Raw genomic sequence first — 24,503 nt, forward strand, 5'->3', positions numbered from 1 at the left:
GCGTTACATAATATATGGACGCTCCCTTATTTGCTACAATCCTAAATATCTTTTCCCCCACAATAACAAACGAAAGGCGCTGCAGGTTTGATTCTCACTTTTTTAACAATTGTTTAAACAAAGCGACACAAATTTATATTTCATATTTTAAGTCTAAAACGGTATGCTTAAACGGTATGCTTATTTTAAGAGCCCTAAATGAGCCATTCAAAAAATACGTGATATCTTTTTCAGGAACTTCGACCCCCCCCCCCCCCCCCCCCCCCCGCGTGATACCTTTTCCATTGGTCTTAACATGGAGCATGATACTTCGGCACCCCCCCTATCCCCTAAACGTATCACGTATTTTGTTATTGACCCCAAATTATTGTGCAAAGAAATATAGCTAAAGTCGTTTTTTATATGTGTGGTCCTGCTAGCCTAATGTTAAGCTAGCAGAACCACAATTTTTTGTTTTGTTTAAATGAAGAGTATTAAATTTGGCTGCAGGGCATTTTAGAATGAGAAGATCCTGCTCTATCAGAATGACGGAATATAAACAAAAATTAGAAATAAAAAAATTGCAAAAAATGTAGGTAGTAAGAATCGAGCCCAGACTTTCAGGATATTAATCTGGAGTTGCTACCTCCTGATCTAACTGTCAGTTAACACGTTAATAACCAAACGTCCGTTTTTCCAACACTTTCTTCAGCGACATTTTCTGCTATCTAATCGATTGTTAAAAAATGTGTAAATAATGAATTCTTATGTAAAATTTCCTGAACATTCGAAATACGTCATGAGAATAGCAAAAAATCCAAACTGAAACATTGATATTCGTTTATTTAACAAAAAATATAAATTTTTCATTGCATCAAATCTTTATTTGATTATTTTCGTCTCGAATGTGTAAATATATACCACTAAAAAGTGAAGTTCTTGCGTCCATGGACCCTAAGCTTTAAAATTTTATAGCCAATTTTTTTCTATTCCTGATTTTTCGTATTGGAGCAATATTTTCAAATAAATTTCAATACACGCATGCATACAGTTTTTAGGGTTGCTGATGACGAATCCGTGATAAGATTTTTGTAATTCAAGATGGCGCATCCAATATGGCTGCAAAAATTATTGAAACATTCCAATTTTTATAAAAATTCGCACATGGGGGTTTTTGGGACCGCTGATAACGAATCCGTGATCAGATTTTCAAAATTCGAGATGGTGGATCCAATATGGCTGCCAAAAATTACTGAAACATTCCGATTTTCATAAAAATTTCGCACATGTGGACTTTTTGGGCCGCTGATTATAAATCCGTGATCAGATTTAAAAAATTCAAGATGGCGAATCCAATATAGCTCCAAAAAATTACTGAAACATTCCAATTTTTATAAATCGCACATGGAGGTTCTTGGGACCGCTGATGACGAATACGTGATCAGACTTTTAAAATTCAAAATAGCGGATCCAATATGGCTGCGAAAAATGACTGAAACATTTCGATTTTCATAAAAATTTACACATGGGGATTTTTGGGACCACTGATGAAGAATATGTAACCAGATTTTCAAAATTTAAGATGGAGGATCCAATACCGCTGACAAGAATGATGAAAAATGGTCATTAATTTCATTTGCATTGTTCAAATGTCACGGTACGTATCGCAATCGAATAAGTATCCTCCATAATTACATATTGCCTAGATTCACTCCTTGCAATTCAGTATGCATTTGTTTTATAAACAGAAGCCGAGCGCTTTGTTCTCTGTGCCAAATTCATGCATGAATTTTAAGTATGTCATAAATGTATTTTTCTGTGCAACTACTCACTGATTATATTTTCTTGTGCAAAAATATACAAAAATATGAAATGTCGACGTCTTCGAATGCAAAACATCCGAAAGGCTTGTATCGTACAGTCAATTGCGAAGACGAGAATGATGATGCCATGAATTTCGAAGCAGAAAATTCCGATTAATTTGAGACTGATTTTGATTCAGAAGATTTTGAAAATCATGACAATGACTAGCTCATCCACGTATCAGACATGATCCCAAAAACCTCTTATGAAAATGTCCGTTATAGATACACAATCAATCAAAACTTGAACCAAATCACATTTTTGAATGGTTGGATGGTGAAAAAACGTCTCATGGAATCACTGAGAATGAATTTTTTATGTCTGAATCAAAGAGGAAGAAAATTATGAACGCATCTTTTGCAGAAGTCTTAGAATATTTTTTCGGGAGAATTGAAAAATAATATTATTGATTATACAGCTAGTAATAGTTGCGACCTTTCTCTTCACGATTTAAATATATATTCGTAGGAATTATTATAATGTCGATTTTCAACAGTAGAAAGTGTCAAAAATACTATTGGTCCACTGATCCTCTATTAGCTTGAAATCCTTATCTGCAGTAATGAGTCCTGAAACATTTTTCACGATCTAATCGAGAATAAAACTTTCACGACCTAGTGATAAGATTCTACTGACCGAGCTTGGCGGGTACGTGGTTCTTTCGAGATTTTTAGAAAAATATAAAACAATTTGTTTTCTTTTCGACTGCTCTACCAATTGATGAGACGAAGGTCAAGTATTACGGAAGTACCGTATTGAAACCATAATGAAGGAAAATCAGTAAATTTTGGTGTGAAACTGTGGTTTATAATTAATCCTAAAGGATACTTATTCGACTGCGACATTTGCTGTGGAAAAGGGTCCAACCCTTATTACCAACAAAATAATATTACACTGGACAAATGTTCTTTGGGCAGTCAAATGGTCTTGAAGATGCTCCAAGGACTTCTAACCACAGTCGTGCCGAGAAAGGTAGTAGACTATCATATATACTTTGACAATTTCTTCTGCAATCCCGATATATTGGTTCATCTGAAAAATGTTGGTGTACAGGCTACAGGTACAGTCAGAGCGAACAGAGTCACTGGCGTTAGTAATGATATGGACAAAAAAGCTCAATGCGGATCTTCTATCGTGAAACATGAAAAAGAGTGGAATAAATTATATCACAATAATGAATTCGACACCTGTCTCATTACTTTCTACAGCTGCAGGTGTTACACCTTTATCTTCAATGAAAGGCCGCTCGAAAGGACAGACTGATAACCTTTTCCTAAACCTTTTACCATTTACAACAAAAATATGGGTGGAGTCGATCGACATGATTATCACTGCAGTAAATTGATGCCTTCGATCAGATGAAAGAAATGAAACAAAAGATGTGGCATTAGATATTACTCCTGACTATCTCGTGAAGGCTCCAAAGCAAGGAGCAATAGCACATAAGTCTGTAGTTGCAAAAAAAACTGCACAAACTTCTCGAAATGCTCTACAAGAACACAAAAAATATGCACGGTCCGTGATCCTTACATGTGCTCCAAATGTTTCCCAACTTTACATAAATAGTTTTCCCTAATGTATAACCAGAAATTGATGATGGCCTTCAAAAACATAAATATTAAGGAAAATAAGATGTATATAGAACAATAAGAACAAAAAAAGATGGAAAAACCGAAAGAAATACAAATAAATAAATTAAAAAGAATTTTTTAAATAAAATAAGACTCTTGTAAACGTTTACCTCCACGTGGTAAGAGTTGGACAACGGTGATGTATACATCAACGCGAAAAAACATTTGACTGATGCAAATGAAATTGATAACCATTTTTCCATAATTTTTGACAGCGGTGTTCGATTCAACATCTCGAATTTCGAAACTATGATTACGGATTCGCCATGAACGCCCCCAAAAAACCCCATATGCAAGTTTTTATGAAAATCGGACTATTTCACTAATATTTGGCAGCCATATTGGTTCCGCCATAATGAATTTTGAAAATCTGATCACGGATCTTTATCGGAGAACCAAAAACCCCCATATGTAAATTTTAATGAAAATCGGAATGTTTCAGTCATTTTTTGCAGCTATATTGGATCCACAATTTTGAATATCTGATCACGGATTCTTCATCAGCGGACCCAAAAAACCCCATGTGCGAATTTTTATAAAAATTTGAATGTCTCAGTAATTTTTGGCAGCCATATTGGATCCGCCAACTTGAATTTTGAAAATCTAATCACGGATTCGTCATCAGCGGTCCCAAAAACTTCCATGTGCGAATTTGGATGAAAATCGGAATGTTTCAGTAGTTTTTGACAGCCATATTGGATCCGCCATCTTGAATTACGAAAATCTTATCACGGCTCGAATTTCGGAAAACTAACCCATAACATTTTGATGCTTAGGGTCCATGGACGCAAGAATTTCACTTTTTATAAGTTTATCTTCACAAATTCGAGACGAAAAGAATTAAATAAAGATTTGATGCAATGGAAAATATATATTTTTTGTTAAACGAATATCATTGTTCAGTTTGGATTGTTTTGCAATTCTCATGACGTATTTTGAAAGTTCAGGAAATTTTACACAAGAATTTATAATTTTAAAACTTGTTAACAATCGATTCGGCAGCAGAAAATGTCGCTGAAGGAAGTGTTGGAAAAACGGACGTTTAGTCCTTAGCGGGTTAAAAGGCGTTCGCGACGACTTCCATGTAACTTGCTTGGATTTTTCTAAAACCATTTTTCTTGAGAATTACTGAACAGTGCATGTTATTTGTTTAGCATAGCACGAGTTTGATAGTGAGCTATGCCTGGGAGGAGTATGATTCCAAAAAAAATTCTGAAGAGAGTAAGTTCCACTTTTAGTGTAAAATTCTTCTAAGGAGCAGTTTTGAAGACGAAAAAGTGGTTTTTGGAAAAATTATTTTGGGTATGCTGGTACTTTCAGGTTTATGCACTTGAAAAACTGCTGTTTTTACATTAGGGGCTAAGGTCTATACTACTATCTGCGAGAAAACTATAGGCATCTGCCTTTGAAGCTTAATAACTCAGTCAAAAAAAAAGCTAGCGCAACAAAAAAACAGTCATTTAAAAGCTGAAAGTGTTCTACGTTAACGAGCTTGAAGACGTGTATGTAAAAAATTTGTTGTGCTTGGCAGACTGAAAAATGTAAAAAAAGTAAGGATTTTTGGGTACATTTAAGAACAGTCAAGTTTAGAGCATTATTTCTTATTCAAGGGGCGATGGAAAAAATTTGAAATATTCATGAGTATGAGTCAAACTGTTGTGAACCAGCTGCAGTTGATAAATTTAAAAAATAATAAAAATTGTTGCTTAAAAGTACAAAAATGTGCAACTACATTATCTTCAGTTCTAATACAGATATTAAAGCGATTCAAACTGCCGACCGCTGGTCCCTTTCCTTGACCCGTGGCCAGGTGCCATCCAAGCATTCAGAACTAGGGGCCGAAGAATGGCACCAGCGGTCGGCAGTAAAACAAAAAAAGAGCCCCCTTGCTTTCTGTCACTTGCTTTCCAACAAAAAAAATGTCTGAAAATATCGCGATTTTCACAAAAAAGAAGACGTAACAAATCCTTCCGGGTGATTAAAAATAAATACAGAGCCTATCAATTGCAGTTTGCAGTTTAAACTTGACTGTTCTCAAATGCACCCAAAAATCCTTACTTTTTTTTACATTTTTCAGTCTGCTAAGCACAGCAATTTTTTTACATAAACGTCTTCAAGCTCATTAACGTAGAACACTTTCAGCTTTTATATGACTGTTTTTTGTTTGACTTAGTTGTTAAGCTTTAAAGGCTGATGCCTATGTTTTTCTCGCCGATAGTAGATATATCTATTTCGAGGAACTGAGCATTGTATGATGTTCATTTAACTTTTGCAGATATGAGTGCAAAAGAACGAGTACAAGTTACGACACCGGACAATACAATACATCTACGAAACATCTCGTGTAATGGAAAGCGTAAAATTCGACAGCTAATACGTGTTACACCCATTGGATCTCGTAATTCAAGATCTTTACTTCTTCCACTAAACACAACTGACATTAAAGAAGTTCGAACTATAAAAATTATTAATGCTGTTCAAGCAAGAAACCTCAAAGGTTTCAAGATCAATCAAGGTCATGTCATCAGTAAGAATCTACAGGTCAGTCCATATTGTTATTACGATTTACTTACATATATTTTCAATCGATTTGATAAAATTCATGTTATTGAAGATTAATAAAGACTACTAATATTGAAATAAAAAATATCGGATGCTTTGAAAGTATTCTGTAATTAATGGATAGATAAAGTCTACATCATCAAAATTGCTTGTCCACTTAACCGGAATTTGTAGGCAACCTATATAACTAAGATCCACCAGTAGAGCGTGCTGAGGCATAAAGTAGAGATAATCTGGATGAACATAAAACATGTATCTATTCATCCTATTGCGATTTGGACTAAATGCAATTTTCGCGCATTATGCACTGAACATTTAAAACACCTACCAGCATTGACATAGGAAACACGGGACTAGGCATGCCATCCTAACTTTTGGTGAGCGGTGTTGATTTCACGGGAGGGGGAGAATTCGATGAGTGGGGAGAGCCGCCAGCTTACGATGTGCCACTTGATTATGCGCACGAGCGTTTTTTGCCAGCAAACTGTGCAATAAAATATAAACATGTGAGCGCCGCCATGTTTGTCGCGGGACATAAAAAGATAGTGGACCTCCCCCCTCATTGTATCAACCCCGCAATGACATGCCTAGTCTCGTGTTTCCTATGTCCAAGCCTATCAGTCAGAAGGCAGCAGTCACTGGCAGCAGCTCAAAAGTCGGGTTTACTAAACACCTGTCACATTGTAAGAAACTTACTAGAACATCAGCAAGTGGGTGACTGAAACCTTATGATCCAAAGATAAATTTGATTTTAAAATGACTTCTACTAAAGAAGTTTTCATCATCGTTTTACAATTTAACGCTTTCAACTCAACACGTGCCTGTCATAGTTCGTGGCTGATGCACGAAAAAACAAGGTTCGCCTGAAAAAAATTTGAACAAAAAACAATAATCAGGAGGTTTTCTTGTATTGGCGTTGGGGTCATGCGGGATGGGGGTATTGGCGAGCTACGAGAAAATCAAGTAGATTTCACTGGAACGCCCGTCACGGCTACTGTTCAGGCAGACAATCAGTCGCAAGCAGCAAACCATCAGCTGCGCTGCTGGAAGAGTGTGCTTCACTTTAGAGACCCCAACCGATGACTCCTACGAGATCTCCACTGAAGCCAAGAAACATACGTTACCCTTGAATAACATCAGAATTTTTAGCTAGTGAAGCTGTTTTGAAAATACAGGAGGTCGGTCAACTACCCCGAAGCAGGATGAAGTTAATAAGTGAACTTAATGAATGTGCTGTTCTTACGTACTTTCAAGTCAAAAAAGTGTTGTACCTACACCATCTACTATTTTTAAATGCAATATGTAGCAGACCAAAATCGCTTAATCTTTATGAAGGAATGACTGTCTGAGGGTGGACATTTACACCATAAAAAAGCTACTATATCATCCATGCGTCTCAAGTTGTGACTCTTGGGATCGTCAGGCTTTAGAGGAGATTGCTGACATTGTAGTTCGAGACCGCAACGACCAATTTAACACATATATGTTGTCATTATACCTTATCAGAAGTGAGGGGACCTACAGTTTAAGGTGGGTTTCGAACCATCGACGCCCCGATAGAAGTACATAGAAAAATTTCCATTGGTACCGGCTCAGGAATCGAGCCCCAGACCTCCTGTATGGAAGTCCGACGCGCTATCCTCTGATTAATGAAGAACCTAATTTTAGCATGATGAGACAATGACTCTTGAATAACAAAAATACATACCCAGCAAGTAGAAGTATTCAATTTTTTATAAATGTATTCAAATGTGAGTTAATGATTATACAGTTTACAAAATTTTTACTTTGTTCAAATAATTTAATTTATTTTTTTTTTCGTTTGTTTGAAAATAATTGACATTAATAATATCACAAACACAGCAAGAAAAGAAGAAGAGGATGTTCGTAGATCTCCAAATAAAGAACCATTAATTTTCATTTTTTGACTTTTTAAAGCCGGCTTTCTTTCCAAAATGCATCCGATTTGTGTGCTTGTCCAAATCTATTTGGTTTTTATTTGCGCAGCTAAAATTTTTTTCTTGAGTTTTTAAGAATTTTCTCATTCACTCAAAAAAGCCTTTTTAAATAATAACTGTCTGCTAAATAAGTCTATCAATATACATTACGAATTTAATGCAGCATATCAGTTGTGTAAATCAAAGTTTCTAAATAAGGGGTCATTCAAAAAACACGTGATACGTTTAGGGCGGGATCTTTCGAAGTATCATTCTCCATATTAAGGCCAATGCAAAAAATTTCACGCAGTGGGTGAGGGGGTCAAAAGTTCCTGAAAAATGTATCGCGTATTTTGTGAATGCCCCTAAAGAAGAATATTTTGATTTCATATGATTTCTCAATATTATATATTTCAGTATTAGGAAATAAGGCTGTTATGAAGTTTTTGCTACTGCAGTACACGATTTGTACATTATTCACGCTTTTAAAGGCATAAAAAAGTTTAAAAAAATTAGATGATGTTAAAATAATTTATAATTTGAAAAATTTCAAACAATTTTAAACCAAACTTACATTTTGTAGTACTTTTTCTCCTAATTGCCGGTGGAATTTTTAAAGTTTTTGTCATTTTTTAGCTTATGCTCTCCTGATCAAAAAATGCTCATAGCAGAAACTCAAATTATGAAGTTTTTGCACTACGACGATTTAAAATTCAGATTTTGGTACATATTTGTACCTGTGGAGTGGAATATATCCGCCTTTTTTCCACCCTTTACATTGACCTCGTGCCTTTTTTATGCAGAAAAAGAATTGCACGGACGAACAATGCGATGTAATCGCGTTGAAAGTGATAAGCCCTAAGCGCTCGGGTGATGCGCTGAGCGCTTAGGCAACGCGCAAAGCGTTCATATAACTGCATGTTATCGAGCTTTAAACGCGAAATTCGATTTCTATCACCAAGTGACATTTGTGCCAATTTTCACAATTTACCTTCAACGCTAAGCGTTTAATAAAAACACTCCAAATACAAAATCAACTCCCAGCGTTGCAGTTTGGCTTGGTTTAGCCAGTTAAAGGCAAGTATACATGCAATTATATTAACGTATTGCGCGTTGCCTAAACGCTTAGCGCATCGTCCGAATGCTTAGCGGTTATCAATTTCAACGTGAGTACATCGCATTGTTCCTCCGTGTAATTCTTTTTCTATAAAAAATCGCTTTGACGTATGTGAAATATTCAGTAATCTTTTTGAGTTTTCTTAAGAATCTTCTGAAAATTATGTTTTTATTAACTCCAAAAAAAAAAGAAAAATATAATTTTCAAGGTTCCCGGGAATCTAGAGAAAATGTTTGTATTATCTTGAAACCTTTTTAAATATTGTCTTCAAATTAGTTTAACAAAAATGAAAACAATCATTGTTTTTCAAAGTCTTAGAAATCTATATTTTATATGAAATCTTTTAAGAAAAAAGATATCTCGCTTCTAGTTTTAAAGTATATATTTAAAGGAAAACATTTCAAAACAATTAAATCAAAATGCAGGTTTTTAAAGATTACGAACAACAAATTTAGAAACTTTTAAAAAGCTTTCAAAAGAATGAAAGAATATTCTTAAAATTCATATGAAAACTCAAAAAAAATTTTAAACATTTAAAAAGATTTCTAAGAATTCCGAGAAAAAAATCCAGAATTTATTGTAGAAATTTTTATAATTTTTCAAGATTTTTCCAAATTTTAAGAAAAATTCGGGTCCGTTTCAATGATATTTATAAATTTTTGAAGTGTTGAAGTGATTAAAAATATTTTGAAGCTTGAAAGCATTTCCAAATTATTATGCATATTTTAGAAATACGAATTTTGAAGAAACAGTTACATTTTTAATTAAAGAATAAATTTTCAACTAAAAAGATAATCTTTAAAAGAAGAAAAAAGCAAATAGCATAATTAAATTTCCAATGAAAACAACGAATTCTCACATAATATTTCAACTTTAAATAAAAAAGATAAATTTCTAACCTTAAAAACTAATTTTCTACCCAAAAATAATAATTAAAAAAATATATTTAAATTTTGAAGCAAATAGTCGAATGTGTCTCTAAAAAGGATCAATTTGGAAAGATTCGAAAATAATTTTTGACTACAGAAGATTAAAATATTTGTTTTTTTAATTTCGATTTTTAAAGACTTCGAGCAGCATCTTTAGAAAATTTTTAAGAATTGTGAGTATTTTCAAGAGAATATTCTTAAAAATCATAGGAAAATTTCGAAGAATTTTTTCGTTTCAAAAATTAATCTTTCGAGAAAATTTAAAATGATTTTAAAACTTTTAAAGATTTTTATAAATCACGAGAAAAAATACGAAATATGTTATAAAATAATTAAGTTTTCAGCCATTAAACAACAAATTTTCCAAATATTTCAAACTTTAAACAAAAAGTTCAACGTTTAAGTTATAAAATTAATTTTCTACTAAAAAATATATTTAAATTTTCCGCACAAATGGTTGAATTTATAACTACTGGGAGTCGATGTCATTTTTAGATGACAGTTGCTCCCAGTAGGAATTTTCGGTGGTTATTTAACCCTTTTTTAATTCTATAATTAAAAAGGGTTAAATAACTTTTAAAAATTTTTTTTTTTAATTCTATAATTAAAAAAGGGTTAAATAACCACCGCATGGTCCTACCAGGAGCAACTGTCATCTAAAAATGACATTGGCTCTCAGTAAAACCGCGGTAAAGCACACCCATGACCACGTCTCACGACCGTGAGATGGGTGGTCACACGGCACGATGAAATGACAACGACAGGCCGGCGAAACCCTCGTGTGTCTTGAGGACACGAAGCGATCCAAGGATGGCAGCTTTCTGCAACGATGTCGTAAGCACCTTGGCATATTTCTGGCACGCTGGCATGGCTTTAAGGCGACACGGTAGGTTTGGCTGAGGACGGCAATGACTGCAGTGACATCTATAATAAAATCGGAAATACATTCTAGTGCCCCCTGGCAAGTATGAAGACAACCTCATACCCGAAAATTGGTAGGATTCGGTTGGTAAAATTTTTGACCTGTTAGAAAGAGAAACTTAGCAACGAGAGAGACAGACAATATTCAACTATTTTTATCAAACCATGTTTCTCGGCTTACCTGCTCAGCTGAAGGGAAATATAGCAAATTGACAAATATCTCGTCTACACAATATGCGCGTGAAATATCAAATAATGTATTCGTATCCAATAAGAAAAAAAATTAAATTAATAAAATTGTGTTTATAAATTTTCTGTGCGCCCACAAAATCTGATTTTATGAACAAAACACGTTTTTTTGGTAATTTTGCAATTTATCACGGTGATAAATCGTAAAGCTAAAATCTAAAATATTTGAAAGTTTCATATTCCTCCAACTCGACAATTTAATTAAATTTTGTTCAATTTAATAATGTGTTGCTGTTCGTATACTCGAAGTGAGAGCAATTTTGTATGTAATGGTCTTTTTACATTTTCATCCTAATGAGAAGGTATTGGTTTTATGTAAAATTTCACTTTGTCGGTTTTCATCAAATCTCGACGTTTTGAGACCCGCTGAGTCAGAAAAAATGATTTTTACGATGGTGTTTGTCTGTCTGTAGTCTGTATTCTGCAGGCCAGCTATTTTGGATCAAAATTCAAAATGTGAGCACGTTTGCAAAATGTTTGAAACCACATTTTTTCAAGATTTCAAATTCTATGAACGGTTATTTATAGTACTCAGAAACTCAAACAATTTATCCTTATGACTTTTTTCTATAAAAAGAAAATTATCAGAGTAAGAGAATTTCAAAATCCAAAAAAATGAACTAAAATGCACATTTCAAGCCAAACAACGCATGCTATGAAAAAAAAGTCAAGAAAAGAAAAACGTTGATTTTTGAAAGCCCTACAAGATGATCATAACAACTTTTTTAATTTGGTCGAAAAGTTGAAAATTCCCAATTTCATCGTACCAAAAATGAAAAATCCAAAAATTCCATTTTTTGGTCCAACTATGCCAGATATGAAAAAAATGAATGAGCTGAAATTGCGCACCCTGGAAAGACCTACAAATTTCTAATAAATCTCTTTTCGATAGGACGCATAGATTTTGTTTTTAGTCGTAAAAAACAACACTAAAATTAAAAAATTAAAATTTTTTGGATTAGCGACACAAGCTACGAAAAAAATATGACAAAACTTGTTCATCCAAAAAAGAGAATCTGAGAAGTATTTAGTATTAAATTGACTGTAAGGCTGATGTTTCTTGATATTAAACTCCTTCAAATTTTTAACTTTGTAAGACAAGTAATATATCATTGAAATCGGAAAAATTCGTAGATGCTGATAATGCTATTTTCAAATCGCTAGTTGAAAAATTAAAACTTAAAAAATTTCCTTACTTTGACATGCCTGTGGACAAAAGACCCTTGCTGGAGTAAGCTCACGTACACTAAGGTACATGAATAGACCGAAAAGTAGTAGAAAAAAAAGTCGGGTGGAGCCTGACCATACCTGAAAATCAAGCAAAAAGTTTGCCGACCACTGCTCTAAGGATAGGCTGTTTTGGACAAATTGTCATATTTGGGCCACTGTTCGGGTCTTCGGGGCGTGGCGCGGTCAAGCAATTTCATTCAGCTCCTAGAATCCCAAAACCTAATCCGCTTCAGGAGGACGACTGAAAATTCTACAAGAATAAAATATTCTAAATAGAAAATGTACTAATTAGAAAATTACAGTATCGAATATTTTGTTATTTCAGAAATTATATCACGTAAATTTTATATTGTTCTTCTTTTTCAAATTCAGTGATGTCATAAGCTGTATAGGAAGTTTTATTATTTAGGAATTTTTAAATTGGAGAATTTTAAATTGTCGTCAATTTTCTAATTCCTGGAATTCAAAAATTTTTTTAATTAACAAAAGTTCAAACTTTGCATTATTTTTTGAGTGTTTGGTAGAAAAAAGCACTTTTTTACGGAAATCTACAGAAAGATAAATTGATTAATAATCACTTCCATTTTAGTTATATTAAAAGTGTAGTTTCGAATATAATTTGATATCAAGAGAAGCCCGCTTAATGTAAAAGTATATCAATCAACATTAAATAAAAAAAGTGTAAATTTTGCATTATTTTTCGAGTGTTTTGATAGAAAAAAAAAACGTTTTTACCGAAATCTAAGGAAAGATAAATTTATTAATAATCACTTTTATTTTATTGATATTAAAAGTGTAGTTTCAAATATAATTTAATTTCGAGAGAAGTCTGACAAATAAAAGAGTATGTCGATCAACATTAAATAAACAAAAGTGCAAGTATTGCATTATTTTTCGAGTGTTTTGGTAGAAAAAAAAACACTTTTTTAACGAAATCTACGAAAAGATAAATTGATTAATAATCACTTCCATTTTATTTATTAAATACTAAAAGTGTAGTTTGGGATATAATTTAATTTCGAAAGAAGCCCGCCTTATCAATATATGTAGCAATAAACATTAAATAATCGAAATTGCAATTTTTGCATTATTTTTCAAGAGGTTTGGCAGAAAGAAAACCTTTCTGAAAGAATCTCACATTGTTTGACCTGGAATAAATGGTGAAATTAGTATATTTTTCCGTTGTATTAATTCAAAATACTTCAATAACTTTGGAAATTCTGTAATATCTTTATCATAATTTTATATTTTCTCAAATAATGAGTCATAAGCAAGGGCTTCGTCTCGTTCTGAGGTATACGCAGGTATAAGTTCTCTAATGTTACCAACATTGCAGTTTTCGCAAGGATAGTCTCAAATCAAGAATAAATCAGTAGTGACCACTGGCGGCAAAGCCGGGAACTAAAAAACCGGTTTACGCAGAATTTTTCCTGGTTTATTTTACTTTGTTTTCAGCAAAACCTTGTTTGAATAAATGAATACTTTAATCTTTTTTTATTGATATTATGTTTATTATTACTTTCCGCATGGCGGGCTTTTCCCGTTTTTAACATCCAAAATTTTCGGAATTAGATAATCTGAAGATTTTGTCAATAAAAATTTAAAAAAATGAAAAAAAAAAATGAATTTTGAAGAGAAAAGCCCGCAATAGATTTCGATTTACTTCTAACAATGCAAAAAACAAAATTTGAATTAATGCATTATTTTGCGAGTGGTTTTGCTGAAACTATTTGGAGGAAGTTACCGTTTCACCTTAAGGTTACGAACCAGTGATAGCTTTGCACCCCCGAATGCACCAAATATTATATATATACCAAATATTTTGGGTGCAGTCGTTGCAGCTCGCTTTAGAGTTCTTGATATCTCTCCTCATTATCCTACTCCTTAGCAGTGATGTTGCAGTCGGCCGGAGACGAGAATTCGATCACGAATATAGTTCGTTTCACGAAGTCTTGGAGACATATGTCAGGCCTCGAGTTTGCGATGGAGACGGTTGCCCGAAAATTGTGGTTTCACAAAGTTTGGCACTTCTCGTTTGACCCTTTTGGCCAACACCATAAGAGCGACAAATATGGTAATAAAGTACTCCTAAGGCCGCATTGTGTCTGTAGAGATACGTAGTTCTCGCGTGGGTGTGACACCTAGATAATATGTGTTCTAGGTTCTTGGTGGAATTTTTCAACGTCTGCTTTTGTCACTTCGGCTTTAAAAAAGAAGTATCTAGATAAAGTAATGCGCTTTCCTCACTTCTAATGTCCAAATTCAGGCCAAGGGTCTCGGTCGCCTGCTCTGTCGTTTCGTAAAGAAACGTTCCTGTGCCAATTTTCTCGTCGTTCCTGACCATGTTTAGGAGAGGATCTTTACTATTTGCAACGATGTAGGCTGTACTTAGAACAATTCGATTGTGAAGACAGTGGAGATTCAGAATTCCGCTTTGACGGTATGAAATGTATAATTGCCGAACAGAGGAATTAATATGCAAGCATTTATGCATATGCCTGATCTTACGTGTGGCGATATCAAGGGCCTTAAGGCCATGAGACGAGTGGGTCACGTGGCCAGATTCCTACTTTACCGTCACCTTTCTTCTTTCCCAACTTATTTTCACATGAAGCTCCACATCGATTGGAATATTTGGGATAGCAAATAAGAAGCAATAAGACAGGCGGGTCTGGTCCTAAACTTTAATAATTATAAAGAAACAAAAAAATTATTCACACAAAAAAACTTTTTTCATAATTATAACAATTTAGGACCAGACCCACCATTCTTAGTTCTTGTTGTTTAGCGTCCCAAATTTTCAACTCGATGTGAAGTTCGTGTGTATATAAATTGGGAAATAAAAAAAAGTGGCGGTAAGGTAGGAATCTGGTCACGTGACCTACTCATCACGTGGCCCTAAGCTCATTCTTCGCCCAATGAACCACCCTAAACTAATACAGCAGGAATGGGTCTGCAAGCATGTCCGTCGCAGATACCTTGTTAATCGCCGACAGATGTAAAGACCAAATCTTCCGAAAAAGATGCTTGTATCTGCTTCGGAGAGACTCCTTCACTGATGTTGTGCCATGAATGCGGCTTTGAGGCACGCCCAGGTGCGTATATGTCTCTCCAGTACCAAGATGTCTAATAACACTTATGTCTACAAGCTAAGGGTCCTCGGCAACGCCAATAATCTTTCGTTTTTTCAGATAAATTTTTGCGCAGTTTTCTAATCGAAAGTCCATACCAATATCTCCTGTGTACTGCTTGGCGATATTTAAAGCATTCTGAAGAAGTGTGATGCAAAAAAGCGGAGGACTCATGGTGTCACCCTGAAAGACGCCCTTATAGAAGGTGACATTGTTCATTGCAAATGGATATTTTCCAGATATGCTGATAAATCTAGTTTTCCAAAGAGGCATCAATCTCTTTATGCAATTCACTCTGTGTGGATTATCCTTCAAGCTTTCCAACATACAGATGATAAGTCTGAGAGGTTGAATCGAAAGCTTTCCGTTAGTCAATCCAGATCATTGACAGGGCGCGTTAATGGTTTAGACGCACCTGTCAATTAGCAGGTTCTCTCGGCATCCTGATAAACCTTTTTTCGAGCCACGTTGTCCATACATATCTTTCCGCACAGGCTCAATTCTTCGAACAATCCTGTCAAACCGAAGGGCCTATGACAAAGCCACCGAGCGCGTCCTCGGGTTGTGGATAGAGGGTCCTGTGCTAAGGGTTTCTGCTGAATATGGTTACAAAAATTAATAGGTAGTCGCGGCCAATTGTCCAGGGTTGATCCCGAAGGAATTAATCCCAAAGCGGAGATGTGAAAACAGTGCCGAAAGCTGATTGGCACATGGGTGAGGTTTCTAGAACGGTAACTCTGGGATATCCGGCGACCTCTCAGAGTACGCAGCCTTATCCCTGCATGCGGGGCTCAACAAGGATGGATGAACCTCTTTTCGTAGCTTCTCGTGGGATCAACAATGACGACACCAAACATAGTTGTAGTAAGTGCGGTTCAAAACAAAAGAACGCGCAGGACTCCCGATAATGGGTCAGCCAACAATGCCGACCTCTCTAGAGCTGGGGGGGCCAATGAAGATGGGATGAAGATCTATTCTGCTCCGGGACCAGATGGTATCAAGACCTTCTGGCGGAAGAAGTTTTTTTTAACCCATCAGCACTTGGCCCGTATTTTCACCTCAAATTTAAAGTCGGAAGAGCCGATTCCGAAGTGGTTGGTGGAAGGGCGCACAATACTCCTGCCGAAAATAGGCAACTTAGCTGACCCGAAGAATTACAGGCCAATCACTTGTCTGAAAACACTGTATAAGATATTCACAGCTATCCTAAATGATAGGATTGTTCAGGCAATTGAACCTGTGTGGCAAGACATGTATGAACAACGAGGCTCAAAGAAAGGCGTAGCGGAATGTCGGTAGAACCTGCTCATCGATAGATGTGTGTCAAAGATGCAGCATTCTACCAGCGTGACCTATCGATGGCCTGGATTGATTATCGGAAAGCTTTCAATTCGACCTCCCATGGACTTATGATCTGTCTTTTGGAAAACTTGAAGTTTCATCCGCAAATCTTTAGGTGCATAGATAGATTGATACCGTTTTGGAAAACCAGATTCACTATTTTTCCTGCAAGAAATCGTGTGACAACTAACAAGGTTACCTTTCACAGAGGTATCATTCAGGGCGACACCATGGGCCCACTCTTCTTTTGCCTTACATTATTGCCACTATCTCTAGCACTTCGCCACTCCGACGGGTACTTGTGCGGCAAACCTACAGATCGAAAGTACAAAGTCACTTATGTATTTTACATGGACGATCTTAAGATCTATGCTAAAAACAAAGAGCAACTACATCTAGCTCTAGGGATAGTCGAACGATATACTAAGGAAATTGGAATGGAATTTGGGTTAGACAAATGCGCCAAGGTTTATTTGAAGCGAGGAAAACTTAAAGGCATCCCTGAAGATCCTGAGCTCGTTGATTGAAGCTCTATACGACACCTTTGTGCTGCAGAGACTTATACATACCTGGGCGTGCCACACAGCCGCATTTAGAATGTGACGTCTATAAAGGATACTCTCCGAAGCAGATACAAACGTCTCATCGGGAAAATTTGGTCTTCCGAACTATAGACGAGGTACAAAGTATCTTCAACGAACAAACTTGCCGTCCCGCTAGTACTCTATTCATTTGGAGTAGTTCCATGGACGAAGAACAAGCACAGATCCCTTGATATCGGGACAAGAAAGGTTATGCACATGAACAAAAGCATACATTTTAAGTCTTCTGTTCCGCGACTGTTCATCGAACGCCGTCAAGGTGGTCGCGGAATATTGAGTCTTGAATATCTTCACAACAGGATTATTCTGGGTACAGCACATAGAGTCGCAAATGGAAAACCTTCTTCTTAAAATGGTCAGGAATCACGAAGAAGTGGCCAAAGGAGCGTTTCTGTTCAAAGCAGCGGAGGAGGCTGCTGAAACACTTGGACTTAACTTCAGTATTTAGGGTGATGAGAATGCATCCAATTTTATCTATCTCGAGTACTCACTCCCGAAAGGCCGGATTATGAAAGTACAATAAAAAAACTTTCGTGAACAGCTCCTCGATAAGAAGATGCACGGTGTCTTCCACAGAAATGTGGAGGATCAGTCAATGTCGTGTGAGCTAACGTTTGCTTTCCTTAATTCGGCCAGAAAGGGTCTGGTTCGAAGCGTTTCATTTTGGCATGCAGCAGAGGGTGCCATGCACACCCCTAGCATTTAGCTCACATACTATCTAGTTGTGCAACTCATGCGGGAACGACCTACATCCAAAGGCTCGATGCGGCACTAAGAATGATTTAATACCATCTCTGTCACTCTTACGGCATTAACCTTAATATCACTACTCTAAACGCTCCTAGGGAAATCGAGTCAATTATATAAAATGGGAAGTGCCGCATATACTGGAACTTCATATTCTCGATAATTGTTTGGGTTGCACACTCGAGGCCAGGCATGGTTCTTCTTGACTTCGAGAAGCGAACCATGTTCGTTTTCAAATTTTCGGCACTAACTGACAAAAACATCATAGCCAAGGAGAATGAAAAGAAAGAGAGGTATAAAGAACATATAAGGGAGTTTCAACGCTTGTACCCGGAATATTATGTTAAACTAATCGTCCTTATCATGGGCGCTCTTGGAGGTTCCAAGCTTTCACTGGTTAATAGCCTGAAAACATCCCTCCGTGTGAACAATATGCTAAAACACTTGCGGGAAAAATGCAGAAGGCGGTCGTCCTTGGGTCGCTCCGTGTCCTCAGGGTGCACGAGACTTTTGCCGGATCGTCGTATTGATTCCGTTACAGACATTAACCACCTATCTCACGGTCGTAAAACGTGGATGTGGCTGAAATTCTACCGCGATTTCGCTGGGAGCGGCTGCAATTTTTCAGATTAGCACCCGCTCCTGTTACAGTCTGTACCGGAATCAGTACGACGATTGGGCAAAAATTTCGAGAACCCTGAGAACACGGAGCGATCCAAGAACTACTGTCTTCTGAATTTTTCGCGCAAGTGTTTTAGCATATTGTTGACACGGGTGAATATTGAATCCGGGTGAATTAAGGAAAGCAAACGTTAGCTCACACGACATTGACTGATCCTCCACATTTCTGTGGAAGACACCGTGCATCTTCTTATCGAGGAGCTGTTCACGAAAGTTTTTGTATTGTGCTTTCTTAATCCGGCCTTTCGGGAGTGAGTACTCGAGATAGATAAAATTTGATGCATTCTCGTCACCCTTAATACTGAAGTTAAGTCCAAGTGTTTCAGCAGCCTCCTCCGCTGCTTTGAACAGAAACGCTCCTTTGGCCACTTCTTCGTGATTCCTGACCATTTTAAGAAGAGGGTTTTCCATTTGCGACTCTATGTGCTGTACCCAGAATAATCCTGTTGTGAAGATATTCAAGACTCAATATTCCGCGACCACCTTGACGGCGTTCGATGAACAGTTGCGGAACAGAAGACTTAAAATGTATGCTTTTGTTCATGTGCATAACCTTTCTTGCCCCAATGTCAAGGGATCTGTGCTTGTATTTCGTCCATGGAACTACTCCAAATGAATAGAGTACTAGCGGGACGGCAAGTTTGTTCGTTGAAGATACTTTGTACCTCGTCTATAGTTCGGAAGGCCAAATTTTCCCGATGAGATGTTTGTATCTGCTTCGGAGAGTATCCTTTATAGATGTCACATTCTAAATGCGGCTGTTTGGCACGCCCAGGTATGTATAAGTCTCTCCAGCGCAAATGTGTCGTATAGCGCTTCTATCAACGAGCTCAGGATCTTCAGGGATGCCATTAAGTTTTCCTCGCTTCAAATAAACCTTGGCGCATTTGGCTAACCCAAATTCCATTCCAATTTCCTTAGTATATCGTTCGACAATCCCTAGAGCTAGATTTACTTGCTCTTTGTTTTTAGCATAGATCTTAAGATTGTCCATGTAAAATACATGAGTGACCTCGTACTTTCGATCTGCAGGTTTGCTGCACAAGTACCCGTCGGAATGGCGAAGTGCTAGAGATAGTGGCAATAATTTAACGCAAAAGAGGAGTGGGCTCATGGTGTCGCCCTGAAAGACACCTCTCTGAAAGGTGACCTTGTTAGTTGTCACACGATTTTTTCCAGATAAAATAGTAAATCTGGTTTTCCAAAGCGGCATCAATCTGTCTGTGTACCTAACGATTTGCGGATGAACCTTTAAGCTTTCCAAAAGACAGATAATAAGTCTATGGGAGATCGAATCGAAAGCTTTCCGATGATCAATCCAGGCCATCAATAGGTCACGCTGGTAGAATGCTGCATCTTTGACACACATCTATCGATGAGCAGGTTTTCCCGACATCCCGCTACGCCGTTCTTTGAGTCTCGTTCATGTATTTCTTCCCACACAGTTTTAATTGCCTGAATAATTCTATCATTTAGGATAGCTGTGAATATCTTTTACAGTGTGTTCAGATAAGTGATTGGCCTGTAATTCTTCGGGTCAGCTAAGTAGCCTATTTTCGGGAGGAGTACTGTGCGCCCTTCCACAAACCACTCCGAAATCGGCTCTTCCGACTTTAAATATGAGGTGAAAATACGGGCCAAATGCTGATGGGTTGAAGGAAACTTCTTCCACCAGAAGGTTTACATGCAAACTGGTCCCGGTGCGGAATAGTTCTTCATCCCTTTTAATACTTTTTTCACCTCCTCGATAGTGATGGGTGGGCATTCTTGATCAGGTGTTATGAGGACACAGCTCCTTGAAGCTATTTATATTTTTTGTGTCTTCGTCCAGTCTATGCTGCACTTCGTAGAATTTTCTCCAACATACTTCGTCCTCCTCTGTTGGGGGGGGGGGGGGGGGGGGGGGGGGGGGGTCGACAGTAACTGGAGGGTCTTAGAAGAGTCGAGATAGGTCAGAGAGAAACTGTTGATTTTCTATGACCCACCTCTCCCACCGCTCTAGACTTCTCTTAGCGTCAGATAGTATCCGTATTCTCTCAATAATATGCTGTCTGATGGTCAGCAGTTTTGACTTGTTAAGTGTATGATAACGGGCCCGGAGTTCTCGTGCGAACTTTCGAACCTAGGCGGTAAAATTTCTGCCAAATACGGTATAGTCATTCACACACTAAATGTGGGACGCGTACTGTCTTGTGTTGGTTTTGTTTTACGGTTCGCATCGGCCGAAGCTCTCGCTGCATTATACACACAATAATTGATAGCCCAGAAGTCGGATTCTTCGGCAAAATGTCCACGAATCTCGTCATACATTTCAGCCAGATCTTTAGGCTTGAGAGAAACCTTGGTTTTGATATTTTTCCGGTTCATAAAGCATCGCTCTTCCTCTATTGGGTGTGGGGGGGGGGCACATTCGTAAAAACCTGTTTTTTAAATTCAGGGGGTCTCAAAACGTGTACATTTGGTAAAAGGGGTGGGGGGTCAAATTTTACATAGGACCTTTCCCTATTCTTAGAAAGAATTAAATTGTGCAAAATTTAAAAAGTTTCTTTAAAATATGTCAGCATATTCGCTTAAAACTAATTTAAAAAAATTAATTTCAATTTCCCAGGAACCTCAAGAAAATGTCTGTAAGCTGTTTCGGAATTTAGAAGGGTTTCGATAAAAGAATATTCTTCAGGTTCACATGAAATTTTTAAAGGATTTTTTGTTTTTAAAAAGTAAAATTTGGAGAAAATTTAAAAAGATTTTTAGAAATACCGATAAAAAAATCCAGAATAGGCAATTTTTCAATTTTTCGAGACTTCAAAATTTTAAGAAAAACTCGGGCCAGCTAAATGATATTTAGAAATCTTAGAATTGTTAAAGGGATTATTTTAAATGAATCTGTAATAATCCTTAATCAAATAAGTTCTTGTACCATTAACACCTAGCTAAAAATTAGCGTTATTTTCTTGAATTGAGAGTTCTTATTCAGATCCCTCTAATAACATTTTTATAACACAAAAAACAAAAAAGAATTTTTAACCAAATAGTTGAATTTTTGATTCAAAACAGGAATTTGGTGGAGTCCATGTCAAATGATAACAAAAATTTTCTTTATAGAATAGAATTTGGCTGTACCTTTTATATGTACTTTCAAATAAACAAAAAATTATGTTTAAAAAGAAATTTCACATTTTTTTCAAAGCTCAAAAAACTAAAATTGCGTTTTTGGAAATACTCGTCATCCGATTCTTTTGATTTTTTCATAGGAAGCCATATATGTTCTTCACAAGTCTGAAAGTTTTATCTTGAGGCCGCCAGTGGTTAATGAGAAAATAAATAAAACGTAAGTTTCTACATGATGAAACGACGCGACGCGGAACTGCATAGCAGAGCGCAGTTTTGTGACTTCAGAAACATCAATACTTTTGATTAAACACATTGATTTATAAAATTAGTAAGAGAAGGTTAACACCTTTTTAAGCAAGAGTTTTTCATTGTTGATATATAATTTCAAATAACTGAATTAGGAAGAGCGACATATAAACGAAAAAGTTAGTATGGAATGAAAGAACGCACTATTTAGTTCTACGAACTTTGCAAGTTTTACGTATTTTACGAGTACTCCCGTTTTGAAATACGGGTACTATATTAAAGTCTTCGGAATTAGAAAAAAGCTTTGCCATCACTTCGGTCTTTTAAATGGGAATGACAGCGTGTATTAGTTGTGTACCCTTAACTGTAAAATAATTTTTAAATCTTTCGCTTGGAAGAGCTTCTGTTGCTTTGTATTCGTCGTTATTTCCGAATTTAACTTGAAGGTCTTTGAAACCTCTTTTAGCCCAGTCGTTCATTTCCCTAGAACTTTTGATCTGATTGTCGTACGGGTGCTGAAGGTTTTTTTTAGCATCCGCCCTTTTGAGAATGCTACCAATGTTCTTACGGTTTTTGTACTGCGCCGCAGAACCATTTGAATTATATATAACAAAGTTCACAGTAATTCCTACTTTTTCTGGTAAAAAAATATATTAGCTTTTTTTGATAGACATGCACAGATATCGTATTGTATTCTCTTATATCTGATATTATGGCATAACTTGCGTTTTTTAATTCACCTTTAGGTTTTCTGTAGTATGTCGCAAAAGGATGAATGGTCACTTGTGTTTTTGACCAATGTTTACCTTGAGAAGTATCTTGTAAATAAATCGTGTGGTTTTCAGCAAATTCTAGTTAAACACGAGTTTGACCCATTAATAAATTATAATTCACGCTATTGAGATACATACTTTATTGTTTGGCAATAAAATCATGTCGAATAAGTCATTTCATATATCTTCGCTTGAGCTGTTAATAAATTCATCTACTGGAGCCACCACAGTTTCTAAATCTGATCAATCCACGTTTAACTTCTGTTAATTTTGATATCTTCAACAAAATTTCCGACGTAGGCTCTTTCTAAAAGAAGTTTAAGGTTCTCATCACAGGGGCAGTACAGACATTCATTAAAATAACACACTATTTTTGCAGGATTACAAAGCGACTGGGCTATCCAATTCTTGACGGTCCTTTTACGCACAACACCCTTTTTCTGACAAAGATTTTCCCGCTTTTGTTTCTCAAGAAGTTAAAAACCCTTTTGAATTCATTAATTCTTTAGCTGCAGAAGCGATGTCATAAGAAGAATAGAAAACGGATTGAATCTTTCTGCAAAAATTGGCAAAATTGTTAAAATTGTAATTTGTCTTCTTTTGCTTCATTCGCTTTTTTTTTAATTGTCTTCAAATTATCTACAAATTCGTCATTTTCATGAACAGGTTTTTCATCAAAAAACTCGGAGCGTATTGTTTGACATACTTTTCTGAAGGTGCCTTGCTTTTGTTTTTTAGTTTTTAGCTGAAGAAAATTGATCTCTTCTTCCCAAGAATTTTTAAATAGGCATTTAGAGAGGAAACGGCTTTCTCTTTCTCCACATTCATATCAATTCAATCTGAAAATTTATCTTCGTGTTCAGGAACCTCAGAGCAATAAAACTGTCTGTTCGAGAGGTACAAATTATTCGGCCATGAAAGAGGAGAATTAAAAACGTGATAAGAAAAGTAATATGTAAGCTGGACAGGTTAACTCAATGTAGAAGATGTGACAGAGCTCTGAAACTGACTCGTTAGATTCCAAAAATAAAGGTCATCAACATCACAAACTCTGTTATGTCTGGGTTGCTAAAAACGGCTAACTGGTGAGCGAGTGTTCCATTTATGGTGCACAACTTGTGGTACAAAAGTACCTTAAGTGGTTACACGGTTAATTGGTTAGTTGCTATTAGAACACAGGGCGTCATGTATAGCAGGCACAAAAGCACCAGTACAACCTGCACCTGGCATGCGCTGATTATAAATATGTCATTCCCTCGGTACCCCATAATTACTTACTTGAGATTCTCTGGATCTATAAGATCTGCCCAAGTGTGATTAAGTTTATGAGTTACGCAGCGACCCTCTGGGGTACGAAAATCAAGTACTTTGATTGTGGTACACCGAGGATCTCCAGACTCAGCGCAATATGATTGATATTTTCCAAGGTGACTGGTTCAGTGCCTTATAGTTC

The 24,503-nt window shown here is 36.4% G+C and overlaps 1 protein-coding gene across 1 annotated transcript in view; it reads left to right on the forward strand.

Annotated features, from left to right (window-relative positions):
• The window catches only part of LOC117168817, a 163,099-nt gene that overhangs the window by 63,049 nt on the left and 75,547 nt on the right, over positions 1-24,503 (forward strand). The window contains exon 3 of the mRNA XM_033354656.1: positions 5,749-6,014. Coding sequence (XP_033210547.1) covers positions 5,749-6,014 — 266 coding nt within the window. The remainder of the gene's footprint in view (positions 1-5,748; positions 6,015-24,503) is intronic.

The sequence above is a fragment of the Belonocnema kinseyi genome, chromosome 3 (genome assembly GCF_010883055.1).
Source record: "Belonocnema kinseyi isolate 2016_QV_RU_SX_M_011 chromosome 3, B_treatae_v1, whole genome shotgun sequence".
Lineage (NCBI taxonomy): Eukaryota > Metazoa > Arthropoda > Insecta > Hymenoptera > Cynipidae > Belonocnema > Belonocnema kinseyi.